Source organism: Syngnathus acus, chromosome 15 (genome assembly GCF_901709675.1).
Source record: "Syngnathus acus chromosome 15, fSynAcu1.2, whole genome shotgun sequence".
In the NCBI taxonomy this organism is placed as follows: domain Eukaryota; kingdom Metazoa; phylum Chordata; class Actinopteri; order Syngnathiformes; family Syngnathidae; genus Syngnathus; species Syngnathus acus.
In genome coordinates, this window is record NC_051100.1 from 6,271,649 (window position 1) to 6,291,562 (window position 19,914).

The 19,914-nt window shown below is 42.6% G+C and overlaps 2 protein-coding genes across 4 annotated transcripts in view; both read right to left on the minus strand.

The window, feature by feature from the left end:
- Nucleotides 1-7,300: 7,300 nt before the first annotated feature.
- Nucleotides 7,301-10,711, minus strand: zfp36l2 (zinc finger protein 36, C3H type-like 2). Of its 2 annotated transcripts, none has more exons than XM_037271072.1 (2): nucleotides 10,402-10,711; nucleotides 7,301-10,289 (listed from the first exon to the last, which is right to left on the minus strand). In XM_037271072.1, the coding sequence occupies exons 1-2, from the start codon at nucleotides 10,492-10,494 to the stop codon at nucleotides 9,102-9,104; spliced, it is 1,281 nt and encodes a 426-aa protein (XP_037126967.1). In that variant the 5' UTR covers nucleotides 10,495-10,711; the 3' UTR covers nucleotides 7,301-9,101. The 2 variants fall into 2 exon arrangements, with proteins under 2 accessions (XP_037126967.1, XP_037126966.1); XM_037271071.1 differs by having other exon boundaries at nucleotides 7,301-10,292; nucleotides 10,402-10,706.
- Nucleotides 10,712-11,006: 295 nt separating this feature from the next.
- Nucleotides 11,007-19,914, minus strand: part of thada (THADA armadillo repeat containing) — a 36,733-nt gene continuing 27,825 nt past the window's right edge. Inside the window, exons 32-38 of one of the 2 annotated variants that reach the window (XM_037271006.1) lie at nucleotides 19,512-19,882; nucleotides 18,804-18,934; nucleotides 17,836-17,908; nucleotides 17,545-17,695; nucleotides 17,335-17,457; nucleotides 13,086-13,264; nucleotides 11,007-12,979 (exon numbers count right to left, since the gene is read on the minus strand). In XM_037271006.1, the coding sequence (XP_037126901.1) occupies nucleotides 12,644-12,979; nucleotides 13,086-13,264; nucleotides 17,335-17,457; nucleotides 17,545-17,695; nucleotides 17,836-17,908; nucleotides 18,804-18,934; nucleotides 19,512-19,882 (1,364 nt within the window). In that variant the 3' untranslated portion in view covers nucleotides 11,007-12,643. Of the gene's footprint in view, nucleotides 12,980-13,085; nucleotides 13,265-17,334; nucleotides 17,458-17,544; nucleotides 17,696-17,835; nucleotides 17,909-18,803; nucleotides 18,935-19,511; nucleotides 19,889-19,914 lie in introns of both variants that reach the window. The other variant, XM_037271005.1, reaches the window with a different exon arrangement.

Below are 19,914 nucleotides of genomic sequence, written 5' to 3' on the forward strand. Positions count from 1 at the left end.
GTAAGATTTGTAAAACGATATCCAATGTTTGTGTTAAAAGAAGGTTTTTTTAATTTGAGGCCTTGAAGCTGAAAAAGTAGGAATGCCCTACTTAAGTGAATACACGGCTTTCTGTATACTGAGAATCTTGGGTCACACATTTGGGAAGGAAAAACAGTGAAAACATTGTTCCTTCTCTCATGTCGTTGCTCTGATGAGACACTTGTGACTTGGAAAGACCTCCTGTCAACTGAATATGGTTAAAAGAGTGCTTCTCCCGGAAACCAACGTTACATAAAGTCAGAGTAAAGTGTGTTAGCTGTTGTGACGCACACAAACAAAACAAAGGAGGGTGACGGGTAATAACTGGATATGATGTGATTCAAGTTAAGCAGTCAAACCGCTCGAGACCTAATGACTCACCCTTTCGTCTTGATACTTATCATTGTTTCGACATGCAGAAATTGCTGTTGACCCTGTTGCCGAGCAACATCTTGCACGTGTGTACTCTTTAAAATCTATTCATGACGGAAACAAAAATCTTTGCTCTGTGTAAACAAGTAATTTACATCGTGAGAATCAAAATGGAGATTGTATGAAGATCCATTCAACTTGAATTTCATTCGTCCTCATTAGCGTCACGTCTGTCATTGAACGAGAGGTCGGCTTCATCTTAGCCAATCGCAGGACACGTGGAGACAAACAACCATTCACACACTCACACTTAAAGTATGGACAATTTCGAGTCTTCCCAAAGACGAGAAGAACGTAGTCCATACAGAAGAACCAGAGCCAACATTCAACCTCTCAACTGCCTCAAATAAAGATTGTGACATAAAAGTGTGCTGTATTTACAAGAAGCACTGCAATTAGTGAGTATACTTTAATAGGGGATACACAAGACACACATAGAGAGTCTGCAATTGAGTGCAGGAGGTGTGTTTTCTCACTCCCCAATAGTATTTGAGTTAGTGTACACACACACACTTACACATACTGTAGCTCTCCTTCGCAAGAGCATGAATGAGTGTCCTGAGAGTGGCGGATAAAGGTGGTCTGTGCTGCTCTTTTACTCCACCTTCCCTTAAAGGGGGGCATTGATGGATGACCAGGCCTGCTGAAGCTAGAGAGAGGGCCTGAGCAGATCTTGCAAAAGTTCGACGAGTTTGGCGTGGAAGAACTTTAGAGCCCAGACCTCAAGACGATCTATGGGATATGGTAAAGTAGAACAGAGGTTTCGATCCTTTTGTCCCAACATCAGTGAACTTAAAGCTAGTTAACTCTGACAGAGGTGAGATTTTGTTAAATCAACTTTTCCTTTACTGCCTTAGCGAAGCATCCAAATGTTTTCTCCATATGTACCATGTTGTAAGATTATCATTATCTTAACAGCCCTTGGCAGCAGATGGAAGAGGTCTGTGTTTGTTATTGAACTAAGCCACATCAACAAATATTTCACAACGTTTTCCCCTTTCCCCAAAGAGCAGGGGAGGAGTTGACATTTTCACCAACATTCTACTTTTAAGCTTTCTTTCACACTAATTGCCACTAGTTTAGCACACCATTGGTAATAATTGTAGTCGATGGTGCAGTATGTTACGCAACGAAACATAATAAAATAAAGATACAGTAAATTTCAGTACACATATATTGTGTTTTACAATTGCATATATACCTAAGAATGAAATGAATTGATTGATTTATTTAGCAGTATGGAAGTATGCATGTTAATGGTATTGCGGTGCTATTTTTTCCTCAAATGCCTGATTAAATTTGCCAGTTGAACGACTCCCCCGGCGTTGCTTTCAAGCTCTCCGATTCAGCTTGCTCGCAGATGCGTATCGTCTTGCACGCAAGGATTTACTGATCCCAACAGTAACCCAGGTACCTGTGAACGCTCATTTTCAATTCTTAAATTCATTAAGAGCAGGCTGAGGAGAAGCTTATCAGCAAGTTAAAGGCTTTCATGTTGATTGCCTCACAAAAGGACATCCTAATGGGCTTTCCATAAACACGTTGTCAAACGGAGCAACATAAGCGACATAAATATTTTATCTTACCCCAAATTTGCAATTCACATTTTCCATGAGAAAGAATGAATTCATTCTCCACATAACTTTTTGTTCCCCAAATGGAAATTACATTTATTAAAGAGCTCAAATCCTACTAAAGTCTCTCAGGACCAAGTTAAATAGAACCAAATGGAAGTCTCCCATTGAATGGCAGGGCATGATTTGACTTCTCCCAGTGAAGTCTTGAACAAATAGATGTGGTTCTGCTAAGAAATGAAGCAGGACACTTTAATGAGCTTAATGGAAAAACAGGATCACACCAAGAGAAAAACAGAAACATGGTTTGTGAGCATACAAACACTCATTTCCTCTGACTGGCCGGCAGATTATATCAACACAGCCTTTTGTTTGAAAGCTGCAGATATGAAATATGGATGTGAGCTACAACACTGCAACTAGAACTAGCAGAACTAACAACAGCCCTCTTCCTCTGCCCGAGCGCACGCACATACAATGCATCTGGGAATAGGAGCTTAAAGCCTCCACCAGATGCAGGTCAAACCTCAAAGGTGACCTGAACTCTTTACCTCTTTGAGCCAGAGGGGGCTTCATAAATCTTTATTTTATATTTACCAGTGTAATCATATGGACGTTTTTCTTTCAGTTCCCACTTGTGCAGCAGTCCCCAAGCTTTTTTTATGATGGGACATTTTGACGCACTGGCATAAAAAAAAACGTATGGTGAACGTCTCAGCGATCGTTTGCAAACTTTGACGAACCCTGATGAAAAATCAACATTTTGGCTGTGCGCAATCACTCACCACTCAGTAAGATACACGGGATTAACATACTCACTTATCAAGGTGGCTATAGTTGACCTAATCAAATGAGTAAAACTAAAATTGAAAAAAAGATTTTAAGATTATAAAACTAACAGTAAGTATAACTATCGTCAAAATGTCCCTGGTCTTTATTTTGTCAATATAATAAATGAGCTCATTTATTTCAATTTAAATGAATTTTGGTATTGGCGTCATTGGTAGCTACAAAGGAAGGCCATCTCTGTGACTGATTGTAGTCAAAGCGGTGAAGAGCATGACAATCCCATCCTGGCCGGCAGCCCCGTGAATCACGCAACATCTGGCCTCGATCATCGTTCCGGCAACTCACGACTAACACGGCCTCTCATTCCGAGTAGTTATGAAGTTTGTACAACACAAACATTTGGATGATTATATATCATTATTCTACGCTGCTCACGGTGCTCGGACATCCTCTCACGGAATTCTGCACATTCTGACCTGGGGGATTGTCTTGCTGCATGAAAAGACAAATGAGAGAAGTCAATCGCGGTATATTTTCCAAATAAACACCACAAAACGATGCCATACGCCTTAATTTTTCTCTCGGCCTTCCCCTGCAGCGCTGACCGTAAAGCTTCTTGGTCTCATGTGAGACTATTGATGTCTTGAACGCGATTGATGGAGGAAGTCGAATTAGGCCAAGCATAGATGTCAACGCGCTCCTTCCAGATCGTTCCTTATCACCTTCTGAGCTCGGTTGCCGATCACGTGTTTGGAGACCACGCCTGGACTAAGTAAAGCTGCTTTACTCCAGCTAGACGGGACATGTTACATTTTACAGCTGCATCTCTCAAACAGCACAGCCTGAGGCACGCCTGCATTTGCCTCCCCCGTCTACTCCCCCCCCCCCCCCCCCCCGCCCCCTCCCAACCTGGACCTTACACTGCAATCTCGATAGTGGCTGATCGACATTAAGTGGCCACGTAGTGACATGGATGAGTCAACACGCAAGTGTTGCCAATTGATATGTTTGGAATTGGGACACTGGAGTCTTGGAAGAAGAACAGCACCTTGTGATGTGCAATTTAATTGGAACACAAGACTGCTGGACAATATTTTGGCTTGTGAGCTGCTAATGTTGGTCAGTTATGCTGATATTTTATGTTACATGGTGAATCATGATAACTGTTGGGTGGAAAAGAGAAAAACAGATAAATTAATAAAGAACAACAACCATCAAATAGTAACGAATGATGATGTTATTGCTAAGTATTGGATAATTCAATCATTCATTTTGCTCAACTTTTTCTGAGAATTGCTTGTTCATGGTTTTCATTTTCCATCCACACATTTCCTTGTATTGATTTAATATGATCAAGTATATCTTTGTCACTGTAGTTTTCATATTTCAACAAGGGTAAAGCAGTCAAGTAGATTGTATTGGTTTAAATTTGTGTTGAGTTCATTTACATTTCAAATTTGACTTTTGCAAAATGGACATTCATTTAAAAACATTATTGAGGGATGACATTACCAGGCTTTGCTCTGTAAAGTTCATCCTGATCTTTCGAGCTGCAGTCAAGAATATCGTGACCTCTAAATTAAAACAGCCACGCGGTAATGAACAGTTAAACGACTGCCCACGCACTCACAGAATCCGCGAACCTCTTCTATCACACGTCCAAGCTGTATTGGAATATTTCTACGAACACATGTATGCTTTACATTTGTCAAAGAAAATCCGTTCTGTGATAATATCCTGTCTGCAAAAACATGATGTCAGTGCTTTTATATAGAGTGGGGCAACTCAAACAAACACTTCCTGCATGTCTCTACCATTTGCGAGGGTCAGAGGAGGTAGTCAGCCAAAGCCCAGTGTTAGTAAACACAGGAGACCAAGGGAAGTACCTCATTCGACACTTTTTTTTTTTTCTTTCAAGCTTTACACCGTGCAGCAAGCAAGATGCATCCCTCCCTCCCCCCCTCCCTCCATCCGCACAGACACTTGCTGAGGAGCCACAAACATTGGCAGTAAGCACTCACAAGCTGCTTTGTAAATATTTACAAGTTGGCAGCCGCCGAGGGGAGAGGAACGCAGCGGGCCAAGGAGCAACGGTTGAAGTGGATCAGCATCAGTAAACTCCCACCACCGCTGCGACGGGAAAACAAGATGACCTTTCTCAGTATCGGCGAGCCGCTCCTCACCTTAACTCACCTTTGCGGCATTTCCAGCAGCTTCGCCGCATTGGCTACAGAGGGAATGTTTTATTACCCTGCATCAGAAAAAGGATAATAGTTCATTTCCATAAAGGAAAAATACACACGAGCAGCAGAGCAAGACCTTATCTGGTGCTTAAGTAGTGATGAACACTGTTTGTTGTTTCATTTATAGTTGGCACTCGTCCACCCATCTGGCGTACATTGGAGGCCAAAACAACGTCTAGAACGTATGAGCAATTACTGTCTGACCTCAGGTCGGCCCTGAGCATGCCCAAAACAATACCAGGACGAGCTGAGCTTCCCAATGCGGCCGTGGAACACAAATAGTAACTTCGAGAAGCCGCTGGCCACCACTACAGAGGAGAAAGGAAACTGACGGAGGAGGAAAAACAGCAAGACAGAGAAGAGGTGGAAATGGGTGGTGGCCAGGAACCAGCGTTCTTCCTGCCCTAATCACAAGTCAGAGAATTTCCTTTCATTGTGGCAACTCCAGACTCATTAACCAGTAAGAGCCCAGCGTGCACACACCAGCACACTTTGCAGGAGTTTATCGTTAACAGAGCTGACATGTACGAAACACTTAATCATACATAACGTGTAGGTTTAGCCATTGGCACACTGAGCCATTTACCACATTTTATCACAGGCATGCGCGTAAATACACACACACACTTAGCCACAAGTATCCAACTTGGCACAGCCCAAAGCATTGTGCAGGCCCTTGGCTCTGCTCTGATAAACACACTTCATTATGAAATACTGAGGACACAGTAAATATTTGCCAGGGCCTTTATCAGACCACCTTATCTTGGCGTGAACTCCAGGCACTGCATGACTCCTGGGCCTTTTATTTTCTTAATGCCTATGCTACCACTGATAACTCTTTTACAAGTTCCCGGAAAATTAGCAAAGCCACCGTGGTCCTACTCAGAATGCGGGCTAGAGATTAGAATGTTGTCTAGACACTAGAATTGTACAATTGGGGCAGTTGATCAAGATGAAAAGTCACCAAGTTACTGATAATGATTGTTTTGTCCACAAGTATTTGGATGGTGACAATGTTGTTGTGATGATTTCATTCCACACCACCACAACGGACTTGAAATAAAAGACGGATTAATGTCTAGATTATCATGTTTAATTGAACACAAACAAGAGCATTTATCATTCATGATTTTTTTATAATTTCTGGACTATAAAATGCACCTGATTATAAACCGCACCAGCTAAAATTAGGTGAAAATCTGCAACAATAAGATGCAGGATTTGTTGACAGAGATGAAGCAGCTCTACAAACATACAAGCATGCATAAATCTCAGCGACAACCATAAAAAATGCATTGTGCAGGGAACACTAGCAACACACAACTAATAATAAATAAAATGGGACTACTTACAAGGGTAAAGTTGGCAATGCCATACGAGCTGCACGTAAAGCTCCGGAGAAGACATGACCCGGAAAAAGAAATACTGAAAAGAGTGATACAAGACGTCTTGAACAATAGCCAGTGCCCTCTAGTGGCTGTAGGAAACCTCTACAGTATATGCAACAGCTCTATTTCCTTCGTTAACAGCCAAATCGACTGCCTTTAACTCAAAAGTGACATAATATGCATTTCTTTTTTCTTCTTTAGTAGGTTCAGGTTGCGGGATCAGCAGTCTAAGTCCAAATGCTTGCACTTCACTGTCTCCAACCACCTCCTTGAATTAAACTAGGAGATAAGTGTTTTAAAGCTGTGCAAATCAGTCTCTCCAGCGTGTCCTCGGTCTACCTTGCGGGCTCCTCCTATTCCCGGACGTGATCAGAACACCTGTCAGTTAAATGCAGTCCACTTTTAATCCAATGAAAATTATAGAAAAAAAATAATTAATACTTTAAACAGAGAATATCAAAACTGTGATGTTTTTTTTGTACCTGATGTCAGATGGAGTTACCTGCAGCTATTGGGTTTGTGGGCTAATGTTCCCAGCTATGCTCATAATGCAGTTCACATCTGGATGAAGTTCTCCTCCTTTTGGTTTGTGAAGGCAGTTGTGTCTCACAAGGACATGTGTGTGCTTGTTGAATTTACTGTGCACTGAGAAGAACCTCAGGCTAGATAGAAATGACGCAGGCCAGACGAGGCTCCTTAGAGTCCTGGGCTCATTCGCAATTGTGTCCAAGCTGCTTTTCTCTCTCTTGCTCTAATAAACTTAAGTACCATTATTGTAAAATTGCTTGTGTTCGTGACTGCAACAGATCAAGTTAAAATGGCCTGAAATGTCAAATGACTCCAAAAACAAACCTGTTTTCCAAGATTTTTTTATTTATTGGGAGAACTACAAAAAATGTACAGTACAAAGTTAACAGTCTCACACTTAATTTGTAGTGAACTGACTCCCCGAAAAATAAACAACTCTTGCTGTTTTTTTTGTGTCCATTTTGTTACATTCAAAAAGCTTTACTTCTGATAAAGTAGTCAAAAGTACATAGTGTGCATCCCCCTTTACCAACTATGTACAAACCAAACATGCTCAACCACTTCCCTCTGCAGCAAACGCAATACTCAGACTAGATTTGAGAAGAAGAAAAAAAAAAAAAAGCTGAGCAAATAGGAAAATCAAATGAAGAGGAATGGGGGACTAAGAGAGGTTATGGCTGTTGTTGTCAGAGTATCTGAGTGGTAACAACCTAATAAAAATAGAATCCAAAACTACATTCATTTGAACCTGTGTATAAAAAGATGCCATGTAAGAAAAATACTTTATTTGGTTAATTTTAAAGGCATGTCATGTTGGTGAGCCCCATAGGCACTACACAATAATACTGGGGCACATGGGATTGCTACATTCTTAAGCACGTGGCTGGAATCACAGTGTGACCTCGTGCAAACAGAGGAAAACAAGAATTAAAAAATAATTTTTTGGTTAATTTATTGACTTGGGATCTTTTTGTCGCTGATCTAAATATAACAAGGTTTGGACGGTCTGTACAACCACGCGGTGTTTACATTCTACAGAATCATCTAAATAGGGATTCTCCGAAGGAAAAAAAAAAAAAAAAAGTCTTCTACAGCACTGACACACAAGCTCAGAAGCAAACAGCAATTATGCAAACTTTAATAAACGTAAACAAGGGAACAAAATTAATGAAATAAATATCACATACGTTCTCTTAAATTAAGATTTTTTTTTACTCATTTACAATAAAAAATAACCAAGTGAAGTTACAAAAAAAAGGAGAAAACAATATATATTACTGTGAAAAGAACATACACTCCACTTTATGCAGATTAATAATGGCGACCATAATTTAAACATAAAAGAATATAGATCTATTGCTTCATCATACTTGATAAATATAGTATGGACACAAATTACCAATGTAGCCTATACTTGTTTCACAAGATAATAAATAAGTTAAATAGTCCATAGTCAGTTATGCACCGCTATGCAAATCACTCAAACAGCTAAAAAAATATATATTCAACCATCAGCAGTGATTTCCCCAAACAAACCCAACTCAAGAGTGCTAACCAAGCAACAAGCTACACTAACCAACCTAACCACTGGGTGGCGCTGTGAGAAGACAGATATGGAATGGAAGTTGAAGCTTTTCAGAGCAGAAGGAAAATAAAAGCATTTTGAAAAAGGAAAAATGTTACTTTTTGAGTCGAGGCATATTCTTGGCAGGATAGGAGGAAATCGACTTGCTTTTACAGTCTCTTTGTCTTGTCAAGTCAACTAATCCCAGGAAAAGTGTGACTCGCCTATTAGAGCAAAAAGAAACAAAAAACGGGAGGAGGGGCTGGCATGAGCCCTTGGGCAAGGCACTGATGGAATGCCTTCTGTTTGCTATCTAAACTTTTAATACAGCTATATATTACAGAGAAAGAAAAACAAGGTAATCTAATGCCTGGTCAAGGACACTTATTGATCCCCGTGGGTGGAACTTGCCTTACTTGCCCCCCACCAGGGAGGTCAGAGCAGGGCCGCCACCCTTTCAGCTGGTACAAAATCAATGTCTTGCCGCTCAAAGGCACTTCAGCAGGGTGGAAGCTGCTGACATAATCCGCTACAAAAACAAACCAAAGTAAAAAAAACAAGCTCAGTCATCTGAAATCGACAGCCTGCTGAAGATTGGCAAACGTCTCCCAGCGTCCAGACTGGGGGACTCGGAGCCACTGAGGCTCCCGGAAGAGCTGAGGGACCCGCTGGCGTAGCTCTCCCGGTCTGAGAGAGAGTCTGGCGGGCTAGGTGGAGGCTCGAACACCGGGGACTCGCTGAGACGGCGCAGCGTCTGCAAGTGGCTCATGTTGTACGTGGGAGAAGACGGGGGGCACATGCCGTTGCCCTGAACGCCCCCGTAGTGGCCGCCCCCGGCCGAGTGGTTGTTGGAGTAGCCACCGGAGGTGTGCACGGCCAGCGGGGCCAGCAGAGCTTTTAGGTCTTGCCCGGGGAAGTTGAAGGCACTGTTGATGCAAGCCACGGAGTTGGGCGACAGCACGTCGTCGTAGAAGCTGGACGAGGACATGCAAGAGGAGGCGGGCGGCGGTGGGGTCCGCGACGTGGGGCTTTCCAAAAGCGGGGAGTCCAGGCAGTGGTGGCTGGAGAAGCCGGAGAAGCTAAGGCTGTGGTGAAGCTTTGGTCTGTCCCTCTGGGTGTAGCAGAGCTGCTGCTGCTGCTGCTGAGGGGGGAGGATGTCCCTTTGGCCGTAGCCGCGGGACTCCCCCGCCTGCATGTTGGCGTTGGCGGCCGGAGCGGGCCGGCGCTCGTCGGCGTTGTGGATAAAGTGACACCGGGGACCGTAGGGGCAGAAGCCGATGGTGTGGAACGTGCGACACGGCTCCGTTTTGTACTTGGGGTGGCGAGACAAGCTCCTGAGCTCGTGGTAGCCGTGGGCGAACTGACATTTCTCGCCGTACTTGCACGAGCCGTTCTCCTCGAAAGGCCGACACAGCTCGGTCTTGTAGCGGGTGGAGTTGATCTGAGAGCCGGCCTTCTGCTGCAGCACGGCGCGCTCTCCGCTTTCGCTGTACGCGCGATCGCGGAACTTGTTTTCCTTGTTCATGAGAGTGGTCGTTCCGCTCGGCGTGTTCTCTTTCAGGCTGCTGTAAGAAGAGCTCAGAGTGTACTTGTTGCCGTTGTTCATGGCCTCCACGTTACTGGTGGAGTTTCGACGGAAAAATCCCGGCGCAAAGGGGCCACCGGAACCCGCGGAGGTGACCGGGGCTCCGACAGCCTTCTTGTCCAGCATGCTGTTGATGTGGAGGGCGTTTATATTCGTGCTTTTATCCTGCTGCGGGAGAGAACGAGAGACATGTTAGCAATGCACCCACAGTCACATGGCACTGGCTCCAACTTGTTGCAACATGCACTGGCAACTCAAATGAAACGAGCAGCTGTACCTTGTAAAGCATTTCCATGTCGTAGAAGGCGGACAAGACGGTCGCAGACATGTCGTCGTTTCCCCAAATTTGCTGGTGCACTCCTTCTTTCATGGAGGAACGAGCAGGTTGCACTGCTACGAGCGCTGCTTTGTGCCACGACTGCTTTTTGGTTGAGGGGAAATGTTTTGGAAAGTTGCGTCCAAAAAAACAAAAGAGCCGGCCGACGAAGGCAACAAGAGTGGGGGTGCTATTTTGTGATGGTGAGTAGTAGATGGGTGTGATTCCTCCCCTGAAGAAGCGCTGAGCCAAAAATGCTTCACTGCAGGCTCGAGCTTCTTTTTGCGGGCTATAAATGCCTGCCGGTGGCCGGGGAGGGGCGAAGTGAACTAAGTCGTAGAAAACTTTTGCCAGAGCCACCTCCTCTTTTCCGTCTTCTTATTAAAAAAAAACACACACACATTCACCGGTTGGTTGCCTATTCTTTGACACCACGCCTTGAAATTCAACCCCAAAGACCCTCCCCCCCATCGTCCATCATTACATCCCAAGTTTCTTTTCCTCCTTTTTTATTTTAATTTTAAAAACTCTTAAATCACACAACACATCCAAATTAATACAAGTTGTTCAGGAAAAATGGACTTTAATTTAAACCACTACATTCATTTTTTTATATAAAAATCAAGGATCCTGACAAATAGAAACTTCCTGCAACCTTATGGCGTTTTAACCAACACAAATGTCACCCCCCCTCCCTTTCACTGTCTCACTTGGAAGCATGCACATGTATTTGTAATGGAAGGAAAGTTCCTCACCCTCGCGCTCTCTCCCTGTGGATAGGGTGCGACCACAAGTATGAGCGGAGAGAGTCCAGGCAGAGTGCAGGGCAATTTTTAGCATTTACCCGTTGCATAATCCACAAAACAGAGTAGCAACAGCCTATGGAGGAACAAGACAGACAACAAAACCTACTGTTTTATTTTTTATTATTTTTTATATAAACTAACCTTTAATAATTAACCGCAGTTCGTGGTACCTGTGATCCCTACAGCTCAGTAAAAATAAAGCAAAACCGACTGTGGTAAAAACTTTTTTTCCCCTCAGCGGTCTTCCATCTAACTTGTTTTTCAGTCAGGGAGCACAAGAGTGAAGGAATGTGGTTTCGATGCAGAGCAACAGTGTAACGCTGCCCCCTAGAGAACGTGTTTGAAACTGATAAAAAAAAAAAGAAGCCAGTGCGCCCCCTGCAGAGCAAAATTAGATACATATGACATATTTTCTAAAAATAAAATATATCTAGATCTATATATACCAGAAATGACCGGTTTCTGCAACACCAGTAACCATTATAGCCTTTTAATTTAGGATCATAATTGCAAAACAACATGTTTCAAGTTTATTTTTCAGTCTCTGACGTGATTAAATATTCTCTCAAGAGTTGACGAAGGGAGAGAGGTGAAGGGAAGAGAAACAGGCAGAGGGAGAAAAAAAAAATGACCTAAGAGTTTGGAATCTACTACTACCGCCCTAAAAATAGGTTGCAAGCTACTCTAAGACCATTTGCCCCATTTGCTCTCTGCAGTCGAGATAAACAGTTTCATGCGAAGGACATACGCAGCAAAGTATTTGAGAAATCACTGTTCTTGTCCACTGGAACCACTCCTAATCAAACAACTCTCTTTATGTTGGGGAATGTTGAGAAGTTCTAAAACGTTACATCAGTTTTATTGCAACAAGGAACATGGTTACCAGGGCCAACGTGTATATGGCCACTATTAACACACAGGCACGGACAGTAGGCTATTGTGCTGTCCTCTAGACTAAATAACCAGAAGGAAGGACAAAACAAAGTCCAACTGGAAGGATTATTAAACACGAGCAAAGTAAAGGAAGTTAAAGAAGACTCACAATGTGCAACTTGAGCTTGAAGCCATAATGCTTGCAGCAACCTTATAACATAGACGCTACGGACATTTTCAAGATATCCTTTGTGGGGTTATATTTCCATGACTCTGATGTTATTACTTTTGAACCATCCCCGCCCAAATCCTCCTTATCAACTATTGAACAAGCCTAATAACGGCATCAATCTAACACAATGTTTCGCCACTAACGTGTGACTCAATTGATTTCTCACAATGATACATTTTAGATGTCATAAAAATGAAAATAAAAAATAGATGAGCAAATGTTAAAAATATGATGATTAAAACCAACCCTGAGGTGTCACTTTCATGATCACAAAAGAAAAAAAAAATCAATATCACTCAATTTCTCCTCTCAGGGTGTCCAGCACATCCAGAGCCAAAGTGGCCCTTTGGTGCTGCAGTACTAAACGGGCGTGCTCCATGGGGCAGGAGAACTGAGGCAGGACTGGGAGGGCATCCAGGGCTTGTTTGGAGCTCAACAGTTTCCTTCTGGCATTGGAGGCCAGTGTGTCCATTTGCTGAGCCTGCTCAGACCCAGTGGGTCTCGAGTCTCTCATCTGTTTGTACGTAACAAGGCGGGAAATGAGATGTCTGTGCAGCAGAATCACCCATTGGGCTGGCTCGGCCCACAGGTTCAGGTTTCCCTTTTCAAACAGAAAGTCCTCTTCATCCTATTTAATCAAAACAACCAAATTGGTCCATTGACACAAACGCACGAGAAAGCTACACTCATGTTTTCGTAACACATATGGACAAATAAATCACAAATTGACTTACCAGAAGGGAGGCGTCATCTGCGCCTGCCTCCTCATTGCCTTCGTCCTCTCCCAGCAGCCACTCTGTCAGAACCAGGACGCCTGCCGGTACTTGCTTCCACAGTTGCAATAGGTGACACAAGAGCCTCACACCAACATCCAGGGCTACAGGAGGACACAGCGTCGTCACGCCCGCCGCATCTGTTCAACCCAAATTGGAGGACATTAAAAGACAATTTATTTGACAGGAGTCCTTAAACAAGGTTCTGGGTTGAACTGTAATTCTGCAAACAAACACAGATGCTTCTGCAAACGCTTGGGATGGGACCACTGAAGATGACCATTGTCGTGTTTTTCTTTTCCCACCTTGACCATCGTCCCTGCAGCTGACACCCCAATGACAGCACAGAGATCAAAAGCTTTGCAGAGTCACAACCACTATGGCGTGGGGGCATAGAGGTTTACAGCCCCCCTACCAGCACACACAGTAGAAAACATACAGTGATGGGAACTCACATTGATTTTCCTCTTGAGAAAAAAGGCGTAAAATCTGTGTCTGAAGTCTGAGCGGGGAGGACTGACGTAGCATGTGAACATGACAGGCCACTGATTGTACAGTATTAGAGGAGATTTAGCAGGTTAAGATCTTGGGTGACAAATTCTTTTCTTTAGCAAAAACGCTACCTTTTCCCAGGGACACTTCAGCCTTGATGTAAAAGTCCACTTACCAGCACCCCTGCCTCCAAACATAAAGGCTCAGAATGGTTGCATGTGTTTTTTTTCCCCCCTACACCTTCTAATGTGATTTCCTTCCTTAAGCTTTTGCCGTTAAATACTTGCTTCTCAAGGAGATTGTCTTTCATAGCATGACCAGAATGAGTGTTGGGTGACTGCATTGGTGTGTGTGTGTGTGTGTGTGCTGGGAGAGTTGTATGCAGGGAAATGAGCTACTTGTAGAGTATATTTGTCTTGCAGTGAAACTTTTTTTTGCCCTCAAACATACCGCTACTTAAATTGTTTTTGGGTTGTTTAAGATCGGATCACATTCAAACCAAATTGTACCAACACCAAGCACACACACAAAACATTTGCGTGAAATATATCAACTTTTACGGACTGTTACAGTAAATAAGGACAGAAAAAGTGCCTGTGCAAGTCGAGATCATTTTTGTTACTAAAAGTGAACAAATTATTGCCTTTTCAATGCAAATTATTACACCTAACATACTTTTTTTTTTTAAGACAGGTGCGGTTAGAAAAAAAAAAAAAGAAAAAAAAAAAAAAAAGAGACATGCCGGAAATCTCACCGCTAAAGTCGCATCGGCAAGCCAACAACAACAATGGTTTTCTTCACACCAGAAACTTGTTCTACCTCACACAAAACAACTTTGGAGCCGAGAGACCAGGAAGCTGAAGTGCCAAATACAGAGAGGTGTGAAACAAAAACACAGTCTTTACAGCTCTGACTTCCTTTGCTTGTTGGTGGTGAACAGTCATGTAGATCAAATGCAATAATCTTGACACCGACAGGAACATTACCCAGAGAGGGGTGGAAAAACCCCACCACAATAAGGAACATCCATCTTACCATGATGCAAAAGTCACTTCCAAAATGGAAAAAAAAAAGAAGAAATGAAGCCTAGCGAGGAAACTCAAGAGAGCTTTTGAAGAAATACAAAGCTCTGCCGCCATGCATTTTTGAAAAGGTTGCCCATCCATCCATTTCCTTCCTCTTATCAATGTGGTGTCGCAAATCCAAACGTACTTAAAATGTTGCTTCTGTATTTTCTTAAAAATATGACACATTCCAATCTTCAAGTGTTGCATTTTGAATGAAATATAGCGACACAAAGTGACAGTGTGAGGAAATGACAAGAGTGACATATCTTTGCATACTTAATCATTTGTGGTGTTGTTGTAATAGTTGGGTGAGTGTCCTCCTGAAATAGGACAAGGTCTGTTTAATGAGTGTCCTGCTCCCTATCAGTCAGTCAGCTGCATCACTTGCTGTTAATAAATTAACCAAGAGAAAGGACATGTGAAAATTGTATGACACAAAAGGCAGTTGTTGCTTTACAACAAGCAAAGGCTGGCTGATAACAATCCACCTGGTCAGAATGGCCTGGTAAAGATACACGTGACAGCAGCTTGTCTTCAAAATACCGAGTCAAGCATTTCTGTATTTATAATTACTTCAGAATTATATACAGAAATATATATGTACACATCAAGTGTCCCTTTGTTGCCACCCTTACAGCAGCGTCATTGCTGGAGGTCCAGTGAGTTTGATTTCAAAGCCAATTAGTCTTGAGGTATTTGGGCAGTGGTGGCTGTGGGAAAAGGTTCAATTGGAGATGAATAAATCTTCAAGTCATCAACAATAGCTTCTTTGTGCTGGGAAAGAATCTGATGTTCTCAATGCCACACACACACAAAAACAAAAATGTTTGACATGTATTGCTAACATTTTTACTGGAAGGGGAAAGGATTGTGTGAATTTGTCTGTGTACTCCATATCAAAGGAGTAGCAGGATTGTTACCTTTGAAACAACTGACACCTCAGACACTTGATGAGAGGTAATAAAGCACAAACGCACACATGGGCGCACACGCACGCACATTATCACAGTAAACCGGTAGAACAACAGGGGACGGGAAAGACACGCAAACAAGAAACCCGACACACACAAACACACTCACGACGAGTGGCCAACACGTACGCAAACACACAAACAGTAATTGGGCTTATTTACTGCGCCCAACATGAAGAGAATTGTCCCTTTGTTACTGAGCAGACTCTACTGCACCGATATATCAAACTCAAGGCCCGGGGGCCAGATAGAGCCCGCCACATCATTTTACGTGGCCTGCGAAGATAAATTGTGCATCAAATTCGTGTGTCAAATTACAAATTGTCTTCACTTTTAATAATATCTTTTTTTTTTTTAAATATTTGACCAGTTTTTACTTGTCTGATTTGAAAATGAGTTATTTGTCAATTTGTTTTGTAGCTTTTACTGTATATAATATGAGGTGCTCATACATTTATTTTAATTGATAGTCATAATGGCCCTCCGCAAGAAGCTATGACTACAATGCAGCCCGTGATAAAAATGAGTTTGAAACCCCTGCTCTACTGCATGCTTCATATTGCAATATTACTATAGATGCTAAAAGCCCTTCACAAATTTTGGATCAATCCAATAGGTTACAACAGCGATCATACATTTGCTAAAGGTTCTCTAAGTGAGAGGGCTTAAGGGTTGCAGACTCTTATCTCCCATTTGATAAAAAGTTTCCCTTGAATGATATGCACAGGTTTGACAGTTTGGTCCGACGGCTTGATAATACTACCAGTAGGTCATAAATACCGTAGAAAGGAACAGGGCGGGTAAGTCCCAGCACCACGGTTATTTCCCAGGTGTAAATAAATCCACAATGACCCTTACGATTGACTTAGTTGTTTTGATTGGTGCTATCTTTGTGAAGTAACCAAATAACTATGCATGGTGGTCTGATGATGTCGTTCTATTTGATACAAAATTTATATGAGAGAATAAAACAGGGTGTGTAGACATTTTATTTCTATTTTAGCTTCAGTTTGTAAAAAAAAAAAAAAGTATTTCAACTTGTTCATATCTAATTTCAAAATGTTAGATCAGTTGGGATTCAACAGCGGAGCGGCAATATATATTTATATTTTTACTGACTGAAGGTTTCTGTGGGTTTTCATTTTACAGACAATGCAATGTGATTTCTTTTGGGTGCTTTCTCATTTGCTTGAGGAATGTGACTTTCCTGGCCTGGCCACACATTCAATTTGGATGACCACAGTACACTATTACACTCCTTTTGTTTGTATCACACGTGTTTGGAATCCGATTTAAAATTTTTCATGAGCACTTATACAAGTTCGGGAGAATTGAAGTCGCGTGGCCAAGAGTAAATGTAGAACTTTCCCGAAACTGCACAAACGGCAACTAAATAAAGACTACAAAAGGGAGAATATCTCAGACAAAATCTATTTATGTGCACTTTGTTCTCTTTTAAAGAAAACCTCTATCTCAGTCCAGTTTTGTGGTTCTAATTGTTAGCTAACAGCTTAGCTGTCATTGTCTAACCTCGAGTCGGCTGCAGAACTCACACACTGCAATTGCACTTTGAAGGAAAAAGTTCAACTTGAGCAATATGATTAGAAACCTCGCTTTAAACCCGTCCAGTTGAAACACACAAAATGAAACCTATTTGTTACACTGAGTGTGTGTGTGTACCTGAACAAATCAGATGAGTTGGTGCATTAGCAACAAAGTCAGAGGCACAACTGCGAACTTCCTGGTCTTCATCCTGCAACAGCATAAACAGACTCCTCCACAGAGACATCGTGCTGACTAGACCTAAACACAAACACATGCACGTGTTTTCAGGATGTTATTTTTCACACCACTTTTATGATCCATCTCAAATGAACTTCCTCAACTCACCAAGTGGCAGCTCAGAGCTGGTCAGTAGTGCGCTTGTGGAGTCCACCAACACCTTGGCAACCATCAGCTTTATTTCCACATGCTGCTCGTCGCTGCAGGATGAGCACACCAGTGCCCCCCACTGTGATAAGCGAGTCATTATTGCTGCATCCTGCATAAGGAAATTAGAACGCATGACACTCAAAAGACAAAATTGTTGATTCCATTCCATTAAAGACACAACAAGATTGTCAAACAATAAATACAAAAATCCAGAAAATGAACTGATGAAGAGTCTGGATGATATTTTACCTTTGCATATGACTTTACAATCTGGATTACCATTTGAGATAGCAATGTCATGGCCGCACAATATAGCTCCACACTAAAACACACAAACAGTCAGCTAAAATGAATTTACATCAACTTCGTAAGCACATAAGAATAATTTCAGGAATAGATTCGTTATTGTGATTTTTTTTTGGACTGATTCCCCCGTCAAATAATTTCTAGCACTTCAAGAGAACCTACCATTTAATTCAACTTTGTAAGATTTTCTAAAATGGGAATGCCAGTTTGTGTGAAAGCACCTCCAATGACGCCCACTTGGCAAACAACAAGCCTGTATTGGCTTACTTTCCATAAAAGAAGTGTGCTGGCACTCACCAAAACATTGTGAGCACAAAAGCCAGACTCACATTCAATTGCAGGGAAGATGAGCGCAAGCGGCAACCCAATCTCATTCTGCCTTGCCTCTAATCATAACCTTGAGGCCACGAGAAGGGAAAGTAGATCCCAAGTTCTGAGATGGTGGTCAGAAAAAACCTTTATAGGTCTAATACTCTCTGTAACCTGATCTGTCTTCAGGCCTGTTCTTTCTTGAATTGGTGAGAAAAGTGCAGCAGTGGCTTGTCAAGGAAAGTGTGTGTGTGTGTGTGTGTGTGTGTGTGTGTGTGTGTGTGTGTGTGTGTGTGTGTGTGTGTGTGTGTGTGTGTGTGTGTGTGTGTGTGTCTGTCAATGGATGTCAAAGGGATTACAGTCTCCGCATACACACAAATACTGCAATATTATGTATATCTAAGCATTCTTTCAAATGTGGAGGTGCCCACAAAAACAGAGCAGTTGCATCGACTCTGGCCTCTCGTAGCCATAACAGATCAACAGGTGTCTTGCAAACATGGCCCCAATACCAATGAGATGGGTCTTGTTTGAATTTCATCAAGAGCAAAATATTCTTTGTCATGCAATAATGAGATGCGATAATGTGACCATCTTCTGACCTGTGAGAAGTTCTCTGAGCCAGAACAAGCAGGTGCTGCAGAAAAGTGTCCTGAGACAAACGCTGCTGTTGCACACTATCCATCCGGTGGAGCTCACCGCTACAGCACAACACGCTCAACACCTGGAGCACCTGAGGAGAAGAAAGGTGAAAGGAAGATGAGGGTGGAAGGAAAAAGTGGCAGATCGTTGTCTCAAACGTAGACACTTAATACTATTTGTGAGGAAAGTTGCTCTGGGAAGTCTATTAAAAAAAGCTTTGGTGTCTTTAGCAATTTCAGCAACCATTCAGTTCCATTCATATTTTTGTTTGTTTTTGGTGTCTTTTGCCCACTTGTTCCCAGCCCCTGTTTCTCCATACACTGTTTTCTTTGCCAGGGGAGGAAGACATTTTACGCCAAGTGAAACCCCCATTACAAAACACAAATCCAGCAGAGAACTGTTGTTGACATTTCTCCAGCACATCTCGTTGATTATTTTGACTCGGAGGCCCCTATGTGTTACTTGGTCTTAAAAATAAACATTATTTAGTTGAATTTGTGTGGGTGGAGCATGGGCTGAGAGGGTGACAGCAATGCATGTAAACATTTGTATATGAGCTCGTGTATGTCCATGTATACGACAAAGCACACCTAAACAAGAAACTATCAACATTTACTATTTGCAATAGGTGTGTGCGTCTATGAGGGTGTGTGTGTGTGTGTACTCACCTTGGCCAGACACTGGGGGTGTTTTTCATGAAGAACTAGGCTTGTCAGGTTCAAAAGGGTGGCCTCATTTAGCCACGTTGGCGTCCTCTTCTGGTCTTCCTCCTCTTTCAGTCTCATCAGGACCCTTTCCAGAACCAAGTCCCTCACCTCATACTGTGGGCACTTTAGCAGATGATCCAGGAGCTGAGATGTGAGTGGATGCTTTCCCCACAGCTCAGGAATCTCCACGCTGGCACTGAGGCCCACTCTGGTCAAGCTCAGCATGTACTGGATGCTGCCGGGTTCCAGGTTAGATGCGGGGGGGCTGCTGTTGGAGACCAGACTTGAGGTCATCAGGAGGGACAAAGTCTCTCGACGGAGCTTGTTGACCTCTGAATCTGACAGGGATGAAAAGGGAAATTTT